Source organism: Phoca vitulina, unplaced genomic scaffold (assembly GCF_004348235.1).
Source record: "Phoca vitulina isolate PV1807 unplaced genomic scaffold, GSC_HSeal_1.0 scaffold4, whole genome shotgun sequence".
Lineage (NCBI taxonomy): Eukaryota > Metazoa > Chordata > Mammalia > Carnivora > Phocidae > Phoca > Phoca vitulina.
The window spans coordinates 37586920-37605169 of record NW_022589707.1 but is presented as its reverse complement, the minus strand read 5'-3'; the positions used below and the strand labels follow the sequence as shown (position 1 = coordinate 37605169).

At 42.8% G+C, this 18250-nt stretch overlaps 1 protein-coding gene across 1 annotated transcript; it reads left to right on the top strand.

Moving 5' to 3' along the window:
* Positions 1-749: 749 nt before the first annotated feature.
* On the top strand, positions 750-17657 carry PPP1R17 (protein phosphatase 1 regulatory subunit 17). The gene is made up of 5 exons (XM_032401198.1): positions 750-827; positions 4485-4591; positions 8321-8473; positions 9793-9945; positions 16420-17657. The coding sequence occupies exons 2-5, from the start codon at positions 4510-4512 to the stop codon at positions 16497-16499; spliced, it is 468 nt and encodes a 155-aa protein (XP_032257089.1). The 5' UTR covers positions 750-827; positions 4485-4509; the 3' UTR covers positions 16500-17657.
* Positions 17658-18250: the final 593 nt, after the last annotated feature.

The window sequence follows — 18250 nt, the reverse complement described above, 5'->3', positions numbered from 1 at the left end:
AGATGGTGAGGGCTGCTTTCTTCACTATGCGCTGTTCTTTCTGAAATGCTCTCTTTGGCAAGCAGTGCTGCAAACAGGTTAAGAGCAAGGACTCTACATCCCATTGCCCAATGCAAACTCTAGCCTTACCATTTACTAGCAGAGAGGTCTTGTGCAGATGATTTATCAACTCAGCGCCCCATCAGTGAAATGGGGATGCGGACAGCCACTTCTCTGGCAAGGCTGTTATGAAGATGAAATGTGTCCGGACGTGTAAAGAAGAGTGCCTAGCCTTCGGGAAGCCTTCTGTAAATGTCAGCGATTGCTATTATTCTTCTCACCCTGATACTACTCTAAGGGGCCCGGATGGTGAGTGAAAGTACTTTGAATTTACACTCAAGTAGATCTTAGCTGAGTCACCTTTTGGGCAAGTCACTTAATATGACTGTGCCTCAGCTTCCATATTTGCAAAGTCGGGCCAAAAAACAAACAAACAAACAAAAAACAAAAAACCCTACTGCGTAGGGTGGTTCTAGCTGGCTTGTCTAGATCTCTCCAGCCTTGCACACTAGGTACTCAAAGCACAACTCTGTATTGTGTTTTTGAAATTGACAATTATTGCAGTTGGGAGCAGAGACAGCGAGATTAGTCCTCTTTCCCTCTCCATCCCCCTTGCCCTGGCGCCTGTGAAACGGAGCATCCCCATGGCAACAGCAGCAGCTGGTCCCTAGATAAGAGGAACTGGAGCCGGGCAGCAAGCAGCGGCTGCAGCAGAAGAGCCGGCCCAGCTTCAGGGAGGAGGCTTGCCCTCCCCATCTCTCGCCTCATCCCAGCGCCTGCACTCATTGGTAAGTGTTTCCAATTTTTACTCCAAGAACTTTTCTGGCAAGAAAAGCAAATTTCCAATAAGTTACAGCTTCCTTATGGTTGCTGGGACAAAGAGGGCTGCAGCTGGTGGAGCAAGGGCGGGGAGGGGGGCCGCGGGGGGCGGGGGTGCAAGGGTGTGCTTTCTGGAGCAAGGCTAAACTGGGGCTAGGTGGGGAGCAGGAAAAGGTATCACCTTCAAGACATTTTTTCTAAGGGAGGTAGAGTCCTGAATTCTGTGAGAGTCAGAATTCTTGCAAATTAAATTGCTAAGTTCCAGAGAGGAATATTGGTGTATCTGCATATTCTCACAGTGTGGGAGGCTGGGGCGAGTGTGCTTACCAAAAAACCCTTTCCGTGCCCTACTTCAAGGAAGAGTCACTCCTAGGAGGAATACTGCAAATTTAGTCTTTTAATGAACAAACTTGATTTTAAAACGTAGTACTTTTTGACCTGAATTAAATCCTCTAGTTAAAAAGAGATTTGACAAAGGATATGAATTGTACATAATCAGATACCACACTGGGCTGTAGACATAACCTAACTTTTTATTCCATCAGGTAAATCCAGAGCTGATTACTTTGGGGAAATTCTTTAGAATTTTTTAGAATTTCATTACGACTAAGCCACGTTTCAGCTCGCTCCTAAGAATCAGTAGTACCATGTTCCCTAGACTTGGAAAGGGGGGGGCCTGCCATTGGTTTGTACCTTGGATCGCTCTAATCTCATTATTAGCTTTGGAGAAGGCCATGGATGGGGCCAGGAGATGGCTCCAATGGTTCAGTGAAGATATACATGCCATAATCACAAGGGGAGCATGGCGAAGAACAAACAAAGCAACCTACACTTCTTAAAGTGTCAGCATGTGCTGGGATCTGGGCTGGAAACCCTACACACGCTGTATTGTGAATACTGTCAATCCTGGAGAAGAGCCACTATCAGCCCATTTTACAGATGTGGAAACTAAGTTTTCAGGAGGGCATACCACTTTCCCAAGTTCACCCAGCTAGAGAGTGGTACAAGTAACCAAACATTTGCTCTACCCCATATTGCACCAAATGCTTGCAGTCAGTGGCCTGGAGTTAAACTTCATATTCTAACATCCAACTAAGGAACTTACTCGGTATTTAGAGAAAGGACAAAATTCCCAACCTACTTCTGACCTCAGACTGAACTGACCAATGTTTTTTAGCTGAGGAACTGATACTCCTGCCCTAAACTAGGAGCAGCTCTGTGCTGGTGGAGGCTGGCTCCCCCTCCCACCCCGTCCTCAGCTGCAGCCCCTGCTCCGGCTTGTCTGTCCTTCTGCAGTCTGGTGGAGTTCCTTCCCAGTCCCCTGATCTCCCAATTCCTGTTCTAAGAAGAGAAGGTGACTGGTCTTCATCAGCTACAGAGCAATGGCTGCCATGGATGGAGTACCCGCAATGTGCAAAGCCGCGAGGTGTTCTAGTTAACCCTTATAGTAGCTCTGTGAGGTAGATGCCGTTCTCTCTATTTTACAGATAGGAAAAGGGAGGCTAGGAATGGGATAGGGGGACAGAGAAGGACCTATGTCTCTGGGTGCCTATCGACGGGCACACCACAAGGATGCTAGGCTTTGCTCATTCTAGCATAGCAGCTGTCACTTATAGAAGAAAGGGCAAACATGATTATATCGTACTTGGGCTCCATTTACCCTCACTACGTCACAAAGATTTAGCTACTTCATCAAAGTCATACAGCTTTTTCAGTAGAGAGCTGAGATTTTACCTAGATCCCCTGGAACTCGAAAACTCAGATTCAAATTAAATAACCCGCTATTGAGCACACAGGAGCGGCCATGTGATCCAAGTACAAAGAAGAGCTGACTGTGGGTGGAGAAAGGGAGAGGGGGACCATTGCCAGAGGGGACCTAGAGTAGAAGGCAGGAGGCCTGGGTTCGAGTGATCACTCTGACTCTGAGCGTGCTACTGATACTAGGTGACCTCAATGTCTTTGGGCCTCAGCTGTCCTTCCGGAGAATGAATATTTCGTGACTAGGTCCTCCATGGGGTGATTTCCAGCATAGAGTCAAGGACAGAGCCCGCGATTTTCTGCCCAGAGAGGAGGAAGATTCGTTAAGTAGGTGCACAGGCCGTATTTGAGGCTGTCACTTCACCTCTGGGCCTCAGCACTGAGCCCACTCATCCTGACTGATGGTCCATAACTCCCTTCTCTGCTCAAGCAGGTGGGGGCTAGCCACCCAAGTGAGCATCATATGGTCCCAGGGAGCTGGCAGTCTCTATACAAACACTAAAACAATGGTCGGAATTGATTTCTGCTAAAGTCACTCAGTACAATCAGTCTGCTCAGAGTGACACTAAAAGCCAGGGTCAAGTAATCCGTGAACAGCTCCATCTGCTATGCAGTGATCTCAGCTCATGGCGGGGCGGGGGGGGGGGGGGGGGGGGGGGGGGGGGGGGGGGGGGGGGGGGGGAGGAGCGGGGGGAGAAGCCCTCCAGCCTTCCTGGAGAAAAACTGGCTTATTCCTCAGAAGACGACTGAGTTGAACTCATTCTATGAACCTGAAATGTTAACACCACTAGTCCCTGTGTTCATCTGCATGCCAGTGAACCAGGAATCTCAAGAAAAGAGGATCGGTTTGGGTCATTTTAATCTTATTCCTCTCTAAACATTCTTACTATGATGGGACATGAGTAATAAATTATCAGGAAGAAACAGAATCAGATTCTGTAAGTCTCAACTAATGCATTTCTCATTCAGACCTGTCACATGTCCATTCTGGATTTCCACTCCTCCTGGACAATGGCTACAGCTAATAGCTCTGGAAAGTTCAATGGATTTGTGGTTTAGGAAAAATGGGGGGAAGAGGGAGCAGACTTGCTCTAGTGTCGGAAATCTCTAGGGAGAAAATAATAAGGATCCATTTCAAGAGCTAGATTTTTTTCCTACAAATCTCATTACTTTATAGTTATTTTATATTATATACTTCATGCTATATGTATGTAATGCATATATATACATGCTATATGTATGTAATACATACATGCATATAAAATATAGCATGTAATGATAGAAAACCAGAGGCTTGGTTCAATTTGCGTTCAAAAGAATCACTGTCTGAGAGTCTTAGGTGTCTACTGGAAGTCTTCAGAACTGGATTTAGATCCAGGCTGTTTAAAAATTTGGATCTTGGCTATTTAATAATTGTGTGACTAAATAAATTAATTGTATTTTCTGATCCTTGGTTTCCTCATCTGCAAAGTAGGCATAATCCTATTTTGCAGAATTCAACAGAAAATACAGACAAGATTTAATCAAGAGTTTCTGTAATTCTCAGCTAACTCATTTCTAATTCAGAATTGACAAGTATTCGTTCTGAAACTCCCACAGTGCTTCTGAAAGAAGATAAATATTGAACATTTGATGCACGGCAATTATCAATAAATCCGTGTGTGTGTGTGTGTGTGTTTGTGTGTGTGTTTCATTTATTTTGACTTAAATCTTAAATTAGAGCTTCTAGTAGGTAATAAAAGAAGCAGATTTGAAAAATAGGATTAAATTGAGAATGTAATAGTAAGTGATCAATAAATATACTCATTTCATAAGTGAACAAATGAACAAAGGACACACTAATGGCCTTATTTCTTATGCTTCCCTAGTGCTGCCCAAGAAACACCTCCTTCGATGATGTCCACTGAACAAATGCAGCCATTGGAGCTCCCAGAAGACAGACTGGACAAGCTAGACCCTCGTTGTGACCACTTAGGTAAAAGCCCCAGCGTGAATGTCAGTAGTGGAAGTCAGAAAGGAGGGGTCTCTGCCATTCTCTGCAAGTCAAAGGGAGGCCCCCTGAAACCCAATCGTGTGTACCTTCTGGTGACAGCCAACACCAGATGGACAGGCAAATAGCCATGACTCTGTGGGGTCTGCCGTGTAAATATTAGCGGAGGCACGGAGAGAGGTTCATTAGAGTTACAAAAAGAGAGAAAAGGCATTGTCCTCTTTTTTGGGTCTGACCGAGTCCCAGGCAGAGGATTTTTGAGGCAATAAGTGGAATGTGGCAACAGAGCTTGTTTCTAGTATTTGCCAGCACACTTACACCCCATGTGCAGTGCCAATAAAATATTTCAAATATCTCTCTTTGCCTATCAAGACAGAATTTTAAATAGCCTTTTTCTGCTTTATTGTCAATCTGTTTCCTTTCCAGAACGGACTTTTTGCATAACCTTTGTAATGAAAATACCAGAAACATTTCTGCCTCTACCCATTTCTAAAAATGAGACACTCAGACGTTTGATGGATAGGCCTTTTGCATATTCATAGCCTTTGTTTATGTCTCGCCTGGTTATGACTCTCCCCCCTCCCCATTTGCCATCAAGATAGTTTATGTTCAGGATTTCTCCAAAAGTGGGAAAAAGTGCAATTGAAGTAAAAGTCAAAACTGAAGCAAATGCCTTGCTGTACTGTGCACTGAGTCGCATCCTGGGCTGGAATGGTGACCCATGACTGGTCCATATCCAGCCTGTCCTTCCAGAGACCCCCACAGCTGGGCAGCACTCATTCTGAGCAATATTTATTCATTCAACAAATGTCTATGGTATGTATGATATGGGGAGAAATTGTGCTATGTGGCAATAAATTTTTAAAATTGCATTTTCAGCTAGGCATTAAGAAACATAGGGGAGGGGGTGGAGGGATGGGATAATGGGGTGATGGGCATTAAGGAGGGCCCTTGATGGAATGAGCACTGGGTGTTGTATGCAACTGATGAATCACTAAATTCTACCCCTGAAACGAATAATATGAAATTGAATTTAAATAAAGAATTTTTTTAAATAAAAAAAGAAGAAAAAAAGAAACATGGTCCCAAGAGCCTGAACTTACTCCTGATGCCATAATCTGCCAGGAATGTGACCTTTAGCCTTTCATCTGGCCTTCTAAATCTCAGTTTCCTCATCGGCAAATTGGGGATAATTGTACACCTTACTTGTGGGCTTAGTGTGAGAACTGAATGAGATTGTGTGTTTAGGATATGTTATGAATATTTAACAACTGGTAAAACACAGGCATTGACGAATCAGAGAAGGTGTTGGTCATTCCCACACACTAGAAGGATGTGAAATCATCTGGTATATAAAAGTACTCAATAAAGTTCCCTCTCACCTCTGTTTTTTTGTATATGTAAACTTAAAAGCATATGGTTCAGTGCCTTACATGCAGTATGATCTCAATAAATGTTTATTAAATTGAAATGATTGGATGGAATTATTCAAATCCTGTAGGTGAAAGGAAATATTTATTACTATTAAATATGGCTGAAGGGAATGATGCTATTTGATTTTTGGTTATGTACTGTGATCTTTGGATGATGCAGGCATAATAATGTGTGGTTACTAGCTATTTCTAATGGTAGTTTTCTCATGTATATTGTGTTTTCTAAAACAAAAGACCATCCAGACATAAAGTCCAATAGACTGTAGCAACTTGAAAGGAAGGACTATTTCTTATTTGTCTTTTTAGTCCTAGAATCTTGCCCAAGGCCTGGCATAGAGGAGGAGCTTCATCAGTGTTTGTCGAATAAATACATTATGAATGACACAGGTTATGTCTAGACCCACGAAACTGAAGGGAACAAGTTTGACACATTTAATCCTCCACGTTTTAAAGACACTGACCTGAATATTTACATAAAAAAGAAACAGAGAGGGGGCACCTGGGTTGCTTAGTCCGTTAAGCGTCTGCCTTCGGGGATCCCAGGGTCCTGGGATCCAGCCTTGAGTTGGGCTCCCTGCTCTTCGGGGAGCCTGCTTCTCCCTCTCCCTCTCCTGCTGTTCCCCCTGCTTGTGCTCTCCCTCTCTGTCAAATAAATAAATAAAATCTTTAAAAATAAGTAAATAAATCTTTAAAAAAAAAAAAAGGAACAGAGGAAAAAAGAAAGAAGGGAGGAAGGAAAAGAAGAAGGGGCCGAACATTTCCAATTAATCTCTGAATTTCCCCAAATCCATTCACAGTTGTAGATGTATAAAACACAGGCCATAGAGAGTTTCCGGAGAAGACAGACAGCTTCATTGTCTGTGGCTTCTTTGAACCCTAATAGACTCTCTCCTTATACATAACATGCTTGAGTTCATTCATTCAAGCATACATTCAACAAATATTTATTAATTGCTGTAAGGGGATAAAAACACAAGATACCTGTCATCAAAGGAGGCAAAGAAGACATATGCAGAAAATGTGTTACATGAGCAAAAATCCTGTGGATATCCAGAAAATGAGAAAGGACACCCAGGACTGGGAAAGACTTATGGAGACAAGGCAGGAAGGTGGGCTTTCCTTTGGGCTTTGTGGAAGGTTAGGGGTTGAGCAATGACCAGAATGAACATTCTTTTGAAGATCTAAAATATATCAAATGTAACAACTTCTTTACCAACATTAGCAAATGTAGTCCTCTCTCTCTGTCTCTGTCACACACACACACACACACACACACACACTGATTTAAAATTATCCCCACTTTAAAAGTTGAGACAATACTAAAGTTCCTAGAAATTAAGGCCCAAGTTCTCAGAACTAACAAGTGACAGAGTCAGCAACTGAACTCGGATCAGTCCACTCCATTTATCCATTCAAAATGCATTTATGGGAGGGAGAGGCAATTAAGAATAAAATTATCAAAAGGATATAATCCTTAATCTCTAAGAAGGCTGTGTCAAGAGCAGGAGATAAACCCTGATAGAACAAACAAGTGTCATTGTCTAGAACAATGACAGAGATGCTCAAAGAAGCACACCATCAGCCAAAGCATTGAGGAGTCAGATGGAGCAGAGAACATACTTTCATGGGAAAGGAGTGATCACATTGGACTCATCACACGCACTGACATCTGATGGACACGATGTAGAATCCAAGCTTCATGAGCTCGGGGGACTGAGGAAGGTAAAGAGCTGAGTAAGAAGACAAGAGGACCTGAGTGAGGCTGGGCAAATGGGAGAATTGGATTGCCAGTGGGGAAGTGGATGAAGAGGCCAATGCTGAAGGCAAGTGTGAATGGTCAGCGCGATCTGGCTGGCCACAGAAATGAAGGCAGGTGAGGAATTTGTGGAGAACCTTATTACAAGGCTGGAGTCTTCAAGAGAGCAAGCCTTGAGCAAAAATTAAGAAAGAGCATTTAGCAAAGAAAACCTATTCTATCAGAAATTCAACTCAAACCCACTCTGTGGCTTGCCTAACTATATTTTAAAGTTCTTCTTTGCTTTGATTATCTGGCCATTGGAGCTCTCTTCATTTGGAGTTTTATAGACTATCCCAGTTTTCTGTTTTATTCTATGTATTTGTGCAAGGCTACGAAAGTCTTCTGTACGCTAGGCCAAAATATATAAATCCTTTTCTTTTTCAGACCAAATGGCTTCTGCAAGTACTTGGAAACCAACCAGTTTGTGAGTGACCCTTACTCATGTTATATTCTTTTTTTTTCTTTGCATCCTATCAACATCAGATGACCTTTCAGACCAGTTCATTAAAGACTGTGATCTCAAAAAGAAGCCAAGAAAGGGAAAAAATGCACAGGTTGCCCTGAATGTTGAGTCAGACCAAAAAAAGCCAAGGAGAAAAGATACACCAGCATTGCACATCCCACCTTTTATACCAGGTAATGGACAATGAGGTCAGTTTGCACGTCTGTGAAGGGGGGCCACTACCACGAGATCACATTGGTCTTACAACTTTTTCCTCACATATTTGGGTGTTTTTAAATCACTCGTACTCTCCCTGCACCTGTCTTCATTACAGTATGGCCAGCTGCTATATCAAATGAATTCCAAAATGTTAGTGGCACAACGCAAGGTTTTTTTCACTCATCAGTAGTGCGAGTTGGGGAGGCAGGTTCTGCTCCAAACGGTAATTCAGGGACTCCGGCTGATGGAGGTTCGGACATCACCAGCACGTGGCTTTCAAAGTCACCATGAGCATTAGCATCCAGCAGGCACGTGGATGAGGGGTAACAAGGGGTGGTGGGGGTGGGGCAGAATAGACTGGAAGACTGGAAGACCCGAAAGTGGCCCACATCACTTCCTTCAGTCACAAACCTCACCTGACTGCAAGGGAGGCAGAGAGATGCCGCCCAGCTGTGTGTGTGCCCAGGAGAAAAGCAAAATGGTTTGGGGAACAGCTACCGTGTCTCCATAACAACCTCATGTGTGATGTGTGACTCTCTTGCTTCCCAAAGTTTTGTTTGTTCTTACTTCCTTTTCTCCTTCCCTCCGGGCCATTGATCTAGTGTCCTCGCCACTCACAACCCACTTGGAGGGAGACAAAACAAATAGAACACAGAGCTTCCTGAGAAGGAACTGTCAGTTTTATAGGAAATAAGGGAAGCGCATAAATGGCTGAAATATGCAGTAAGTGGTAAGGCCATAATGAGGTCCTTTCATAAGGACCCCGAGAGCTCAGCCTGGGCAGGGAATTGTGGAAAGTTGTGTAGAGGAGGCTGCTGTCAGAGAGTTTGTAAATGATGGAGAGAAACGTCACGTGTGGGAGAGGTGAGAAGGCAGGTAAGTCCCTGAAGAGCAGAGCATGTGGCTTGCAGAGCAGCAAATGATCCACTGCTCTAAGGAGGATGGACCCCGCAGGTGGACAGACCTGGGCTCACTTCCTGGCTCGGACCCCTACGAGCTGTGTTACTGGGGCCATGTTTTCTGTGCCTCGCCTTCCTCAGATAGGTGATAGTGACAGTAATATTAAGTTCCTCAGGGTTTTGTGAGGCTAAAATAAAATCAGGCATGCAAAACCCTTTGTGTCACCTCAACAGATACTAATTCCTAATACAAAAAAAGCTTTTATTAAAATAAGTTTGAAAAGCTATACTGACTACCATCACTAGGGATATGTGCAAATACGCATGCATTGTCCTTATGTATCAGGATATATGTATATGACCCTGTTTCTCCCTCTGTTTCCCTAACCACGCAGGTGTCCTTTCAGAACAATTACTTAAAAGATACGACATTCAAGAGAGACACCCAAAGGGCAAAATGAGTCCAGCTCTTCATAACACTGACCTGGAACAGAAAAAACCAAGGAGAAAAGACACACCTGCCCTGCACGTGTCCCCCTTTGCAGCAGGTAAAAAGGCTGGGGCAAGGCATTTGCAGGGGGTGATGGGACCAGGTCAAGAACCTTACCATCTGGAGGTGCCACGGGCATGGCCTCTGTCTTGGCCCAGCAAGCTGTGTCACACAGAAGCGCTCTGTGGGGGGAGCAGCATTTACTGCTGCCTTTCAGGCTTACCTTCCCTGGCAGCTCCCCCAGGGCTGACTGGGAGCTGGGGGAGGTTCAGGGCATTCCTCGTGCTTCAGCAGAACTGGTCAGATCCACTGAGCCAATGAAATAGAAATGTCAGTGGGTCCTTGAAAAGAGTTGACATATCCTCCTCCCCAGCCTTCCATGGATCATGCATCCTACGACTGATGGCTGATTCTCCCAAGACATCTGGCTGGCTGTATTGACCAAATCTTCAATGAGAGAGAGAGAGAGAGAGAGAGAAGGAGAGAAAGAGAGATACAGAAATAGCGAGAGCTATCTTTAGTAACAAATTATAGAAACAATCCCTGAAAGTATCATCTTTTTTCTTAGATGAAATAGTATTTATTGTTAATTTTGTCAGGTATGATAATGGCATTTTAGTTATGGTTTTAAAAAGCTTTTAGTGTTAGAGATACATACAGAAGCGTTACAGGGAATTTGCTTTACAATACTCAAAAATAAAGACAATTAGATAAAACAAATGACAAGATGTTAATAAGTATTAATTATATGGTTTTCTATATATATATATGAAAATATGAAAACTCCCATAATAAAAATGTTAATTTATTTTATTTTTTTATTTAAATTCAATTAATTAACATACAATGTATTATTAGTTTCAGAGGTAGAGTTCAATGATTCATCAGTCTTACATAACACCCAGTGCTCATTACATCATGTGCCTTCCTTAGTGTCCCTCACCCAGTTACCCCACCCCCCTCCCCTCCAGCAACCCTCAGTTTGCTTTCTATGATTAAGAGTCTCTTATGGTTTATCTCCCTCTCTGATTTTGTCTTGTTTTATTTTTCCTTCTCTTCCCCTATGATGCTCTGTTTTGTTTCTTAAATTCCACATATGAGTGTGATCATATGATAATTGTCATTCTCTGATTGACTTATTTCACTTAGCATAATACCCTCTAGTTCCATCCACGTCATTGCAAATGGCAAGATTTCTTTTTTTTTAATCCTGAAAGTATCATCTTCATGAGAGCTATCTTAATATGTGTCAAATCAAACTCAAAAATCTTGCTGAACTCTGTGCACAGCCCAGACTATGCAGTAGCCAAAATAGTGAAATATAGCCTTGTCCCTGAGAATTTTACGTGGAGGTTAGGGAATAAGACATATATACTCATGATTAGATTATAAGACTAAGTGTGTGTCTCTGTGTGTGTGTGTGTGTGTGTGTTAGAGATATTTGGAGGGTGGTGGCAGAGAAGAAAATGTACTATTGTTTATTGAGACCCTACTAAATATTAGGTAGGGAGTTTGGTATGTCTCATGGATTTTTTAAAATCAGCTGAATAACACAAGAAAGGTAGCTGTTAACTCCCTTTATAGGTAAAGAAACTGAAAGAGAATTTCAGTAACTTAAAGTCTTCTGTGGATGGCATTGATGGATGGATAGCTGCTTGGCTGATTGGTTGGATTGATGATGGGATGATTAGGTGGACAGATAAATGGACCAAATTATGTTCAGGATCAAACACAATGATGTGGCAGAGCTGGGGCTCTAAGACAGGTCTGTCTCACCTGTGGGCAGTTTTTCACTGTTTTGGCACTACGGCAATCCAGAAGGGACACTTTGGGAGATGGGATTTTGTTGTTATAGAACTATGTTTCCCCATTATTTTATTTAATAAAGAAAAAAATTAAAAGAAGGCTCAAAAGAAGACATCATGAATAGACAGTCAGGAGTACAGACAAGGTTACTGATTTCTGTGGAGCAGAGCCAGGCAAGGAGGCATGGAGCCTGAGGAGGCACTTCTCTGGAGAAATGGACTGAAGACCAACTGGCAGGATCTGAACTGCCTCAAACATGCTTCTCATAAGCTGCATGCATTCCTACCTGCACTGATCCTCCAACCCATCATACATTTCCTGCACTTCTGCCTCTGTCCTGGTTCTAGTCACCTTTGAAGACTCAGCTAGCTCAGAGTCTCTGCTAACAGACTCCTCCAAGTCCAAAATGAATCTTTTCTATTCTGAACTAACTCTGTAGTAGACACGGGCATGCAAATACCAAGACTTTGTCATCTCTTTCAGTATGGTCTTTATGGATCTTGCTGCCATTATTGTAGCTGTTCTTAACATTGACTTACAGTTGATGAATTCATGAGAACTGTGCTGGTATTGACCTTGATATCTAGTCCAGTCCCTTTTATATAGCAATACTCAGTAAGTATCTGTTGATTTGATATTCTATTTGGAAATCACAATTCTGCAATTCCAAGTTCTCCATTAGGAGACTTTATTTTTTACCCATTCTTATATTTGTTTTTTATTGAAGTTCTCTTAGGGAAAGACTTGGTAGAGGAACAAAAATATTTATGGGCAGAGAGTCACCTTAGCACACAGCACTGAACATGGGCTTTGCAGTCAGAAAGGTCTAAGTTTGATATCTGGTTCTGATCATTCTAGCTTTGTGACCCTGGGCAACTAGCACAAACAAAAGAGCCTCCTTCATTCCATCCATCTCTGAAAGCAGGACCATAAAATCTGTCTCCCAGGATTGTTAACATAATTAAATAAAGCACATAAAGCACCTAGCACAGATCCTGGTGTTTTGAAAGTCCTCAATAAATGTCAGTTCCTCTCCATTCCCTTCAACCTGATATTCTTTGAGATTACTCAAACCATTTCTAAAGGTGAGAATTTTCCTAGCCTCAGTGTTTTACCTTTCCATATAAACCTACTGATTCAAGGGACTTCCTAAAATGTTGAGCCCTGTTTCTCTGGCAATGGATGCTGCCCGCATCCCAATATCCACATCTTAGGAGAGCAGGTTCCTAGTTGAATAAAAAAAAATGTTTCTCAAACAGGGCAAAATACACAGAGCTGGAGAGGGAGGCTGTATATCCATGGACTCTATACATATTATGGAATTCCTTGAATCAGCAAATCTCTGTGTTGCATTTGCAATTATAGATGGTGTTCTATGATTCTAGCTTTTATTAGCATATTAGCTGAAGCACTTTATTTTTGAAGAGCCTTTTAGTATCTAAAGATTTGGCAGTAGTCGGAATGCTAGTTAAGCTGATAAGGATAGAGCCTTTGGCAGATGTTCAGAGAGACTCATATTCGTTCTAATAAGGGTGTTGAGAGGAACTCGCAGACAAATGCACTCTGGAGACATCTCCTCTCATTAGCCCTTGGCAAGTGAAGACTGGACAAGGATTATCTCTCTCTTCTAAATCTCTTGCTAACTACCTTCATTCCCCTAGGTTAATGAGCTTATCTGACAGGTTCCAACTGCCAGGCAACTCCTCAGTGAGGAATCATCTCCGGTTTTCTGGCCAACCCCAGGTTTGCTCCCAACTTGGCCCACATTTGCCAGGGCCACCCGTCTTGGTGACTACATGGCAGGGTGCACTGGGTTGTGATTAGTAAGATCTGAGTAGCCAAGACCTGCTTAAAAGAAAAAGAAGTCTTTAGTGAAGGTCTGTGGCAATGGGAACCAGAGAAAGTAAAAATCATGAGGCCGGAAGCATTGAAGAGAAGCCTCTTGGAAAATTGGCCCATGAGCTATGAATATTTGGAGATCGAAGCTCAATAATGTACTTGGAGAAATGGGACTGTTGCATCCTTTGAAAGTGACACCTCTTCTGTCCTGCTGGGAATAGAGTGTTCTCTCTGGTGTGGCTTGCCAGGACAGGAGGTATCTTAGCCCCAGCTCCCATACATCTGTCATGCAGGTAACCAGCTCTGAATGGGATCATGGCCTAAAATAGCTTGTTACAAGGCTAATTGGTTGACCCTTAGAGACCTGGGACTGACAGCTTTGGCCTTAAAAAACATACCAGGTTCTAACAAGCAGCCAAGTCCCGTAAACTCTCCTCCACAGAGAGTAGGAGGGTAGGAACTGACATTTTCTAAATCCCTACTGTACCCCAAGCCCTGTACTAGATGCTAGAATATCCTTTAAGACCCTCAAGTTTCGGTGGGGGGGGAGGGGATAGATGTATTTTCCAGTGATTCCTACAACGTGAAATGTGCTTTAATGGAGGTTCATGTAAAAGTGTGCCTGAAGCATCAAAGAATGTTGGTCTACATTTACCTGGCAGCGTCACCCCTTGAAGGAGATAGGATTTATTTTTTCTCCAGTTTCTCAGATGAATACACCAAGGCTCAGACAGGTTAAGTGACTTGCTCAAATTTAAATGACCACCAAAGAAGGCAAAGGTTCCGGGCTCTGGAGTACATTCCTTCAATGACACACCTCTGCTTCCCACAGGAGAACAGAGGATCGGGACTAGGTTAAACCACAGACCCGTGTTTATCAAACCTCATTCATCTTCAAAGGAACAAAGTCGAAGATCTGAAGCATCAAGAATAAAAATGTATTAATGACACAGAAGCTACTGATTTCAGCCTCACCCTAAGCAGTGACAGCCATGAAATCAAGATTTTCATGAGCTACCATATGTATTTTTCATTATAAGACACTAAAAATAATGCTTAACTATACTAATACAAATGCTAGTTCACTTTCCACTTGAAATTACCTCCCGTGTCCCTGTGGAAAACCTAGCCTACTTTGGAAAGGGCTGACCTTGATGGCTAAACAGGTTCCTCCCTTCCCTGAAATCCCAGGACTTTTTTTTTTTTTTTTTTTTTTTGGCCCAGATGCTCATCTGACTAGGTTTCAAGGATACCCCAAGTAATCAGAAATTTAACTTGGATCTGGGAATTTAAACACTCTTGCCCACTTTGAATCAACTCAAATGTGGCTTAATGTGAAAAGATATCAAGGAAATCAGGACAGAAAGTTTGGGGGCTTAGCATAGTTAACTCTCTGTTCTTCTACCATGATAGCCTTAATTCCAAATAAAAATCTAAACCTCCTTGCAGCTGGTAGAAGAGAAAATATCACCCACTGTGTTTCATAAGTGATTTATGCAAAATCCTCAGTTTCAACCAGACTCTAGAAATTGTTTTTCTCCTCCAATAAATATCAGCTAATTGGTAAAGAACCCATATGAACAAACTAGGAACTGAATCAAATGAATAGTCATTAAGATCAACACATAGTTTTCATTAATTTGCCGCTGTTGAATGGAGTCCAGTGTTGTAGAAAGGCCTCTTGTGGTGCACAGCTTTCTACCCTCATGTTTAGATCTTTATGAAATGCTTAATGAACTGAAAGGTCTCCAATTATGAGAAGGTGGGGAAGATGCAAGGCCGTGGTGGTTGGCTGGAGTGGATGACAGAAATCATGGAGGACTCGCCTTGAATCACAGCTTCCTTTGTCTTTTTATTCAAATGACCCTACTTCACAATTTACAGGATGAGCAGAACCACCCAGCCCTCCTTGGATGGTCTTAACTGGGCTGATCAGTCCAGAAAATTGTGCCCAGGCTTCTGAATTTCAACGGCCAGTAAACTTTTAAAACACAAAATATATTGGAACCCAACATAGGGATAGTTTTGAATTTTGCCTAGTAAGGCTGTGACCTGAGGGCTAGAACACCAACCATCTGATGCTCCTAAAATTCCCAAAAAGAAAGGATATTTTCATCCTCCCAAAGAAGAAAATCAAATAAAAATAAAGAGCAACTTTTTAAAATTGTAGCCACAGAACTTAATGAACACTCACTACACTTTCTTGAATTTCTCCTTTTGCTCTGAACCACGTAAACTTTATCATCCACCAGTCCTGACATTTAGAAATGGCATGTTCAGAGCCTCAGCTCAGTCTTTTCCCCAGATGTTAGAAAAATGTGTTTAACTTTGACTTCATGCTGCTGACCCATTCTTTTCAAAGGGGAACCGAATTAGCACGTGTGAAAGGAGAAGCGGACACGGGGCTCACAGGTGTGAGCCTGTGTTTCTTGTTCAACTGGCACAATAACCCTTTACATAAGTATCAGTGCACGCCTTTTATATCCAAGAAAATTCAGATGTGGAAGTGTTAACTGGCCCAACACAGACTGAGCGAGTGGCAGAATGAGAGGTCCAAAGCAAGTGGATTCCAAAACCTGCTTGCTTTTTGTCTTCCTGTGCTGCTAACTTAAATGCAGACCATAGACCAGGGGGTCAACATTGCCTCTGACTCCCAGGTCGAGCGTCTCCTGGTCACCAGTGTGGTGCCTCATTGAGTCACAGCTCCTCTGGGCAGGCCAAATAAGGCACCCAGCGTCCTGACTCTGGTGGCACCTTTAACACTTAGCTGTGCAGATGCTAAGAGGTGTCTGGGTTGCCATGCTCCTGTGTGCCATGTCTACACTGTAAGGTTGTCTAATATTTTCATTAGAGGCACTTAATTGCAGATCGTTGCTTTGTTTTGTAGGTGTGACACTGCTCCGGGACGAGACACCCAAAGTGATCATGGAAGATGACGAAAAGGATGGTGACAAGATATCTATTTAAAGAGAGTTCTCCTGAGACCACTTGTAAATAGGTTAGATTGGTTCCCTGTGGCGACCTAGGAAAAAAATAGACTTGCTTCTGCTCTCATTTTGTGATAGTCCGCCTTTGAGATCCAGACACCTTTCCCCCAAGAGGCGTACTGTATCAGATTGCCAGGCACCTCTTTGTCTCGCTCCTCTTTCTTGAATCTGGTTTCTATTTTCACCTCTTGAATTTTCATTTTCTAATGCAGTGGAAAGGAAACAGATCATTCTAAATTAACAGGTAACAGGGAAAGCTCTAGTGTTCAGCTTCTCCATCAATTCATGGAGCAAAGAACATGAACGAACAGCATGGAAGTGCTTTATTTCTTGGTTTATGCTGGTGGGCAAGACTTGACTTCACATTATCCAAATAGTAGTTCAAGTGCGGACTCCCTGTTGCCAGTGAGGGAGGTGAGAATGTTTGGGTGCAGACTCAAATTGCTTTGGAGAACATGGTCTGATTGCTTTGGAGAACATGGTCTTTTATCTCTTTTATCTTTCCTCAAGAGTCCAAGTGTCTCTGGTGACATTTCCAAGGCCCTTGTAACAGATACCGTAATGGTGAATGTGCTGGGGGCATCAACCCAATCAACCATGCCTTGGCTGAGAATACCAGAGATAGAGAGTGCTGATCTACTGAGAAGCTTAGCGATATATCCTACTTATTTTTATTTTTTGAAACATCTCTTAACCATGTTGTCCTGAAATTTGTGAGCTGTGTCACACGTGAACCATTACCAATGATAGGTAGAATACTGTCTGTGATGAATTTACTTTTTAAAAAATTAATTAAGGCCAGTGGAAGGCCCCTCCCAGCATTCTCACTTATTTAGAACCCCCTATGCTTTCTTGGATGGGAAGGAAAGATGTGGTGTTAGCTACTGAGCAGGGGTCTATACATAAGCCCTGTCCCAGCCTGCTGTCTGGGGGTGCCGTGGGGAACCTTTGCATGAGGGCCTCATCCAACAGATGATAGACATGGGGAAAGACAAAAATTGTTGTTCAAAAGTAGAAAAGTGGGTATTCAAGCAGATCTTGCCTAAAAGTTTACACCCTGTTTACACCCTGGCTCCAGAAAGCTGTCTTTCTCACAAGTGTGGAAAAGATACAGGACACCACTGGTAATAAAAATGCTTCTAACCACATGTTTATGTCCTGGTGCATTTCTTCTAAAAATTATTTACTTGCAGATATAAAGAGAAGAGGTTGCAAAAGAAAATCACAGGATTGATTTGTTTGTTTTTGACCCTACCTAGGCTTAACCATGTTTGAATCGGCCATTAATATTTAACAATCCAATCAGAAGAATTTGCATCAGAGTCTAGATTTCCAGATTCTCTTGGAAAAACACCTCAAGATCGGACAACCTTGGGCTTGATTTGAGGCATGACAGCCGTCAGCTGATGCTGGGCACCAGATGCCCTTTGAGAAGGAGCACACATTCTCCACCGCCCTCCGCCCCCACGCGAGTGTCTCCTGCTGGCTTCACCCGCCAGCCTTCACATTTGGGTTTGGAGTCTCTGGTGAAGGCTTTGTGTTCCTCATGATCTCTCACCTCTTTGATCCCAGGCCTCCCCTTTCACTTCCGATGGCCTCAGTCACCGTGTCAGGGGAGGAGGGGAATAAGACGTGTCTGGCTGCTGGTTTAGGTATAAGTGGTGCAACAGGCCACCATAAATTTTTTTAAAAAGTCAAAGGCAATTAATGTATAGAATAGGATTATATCAC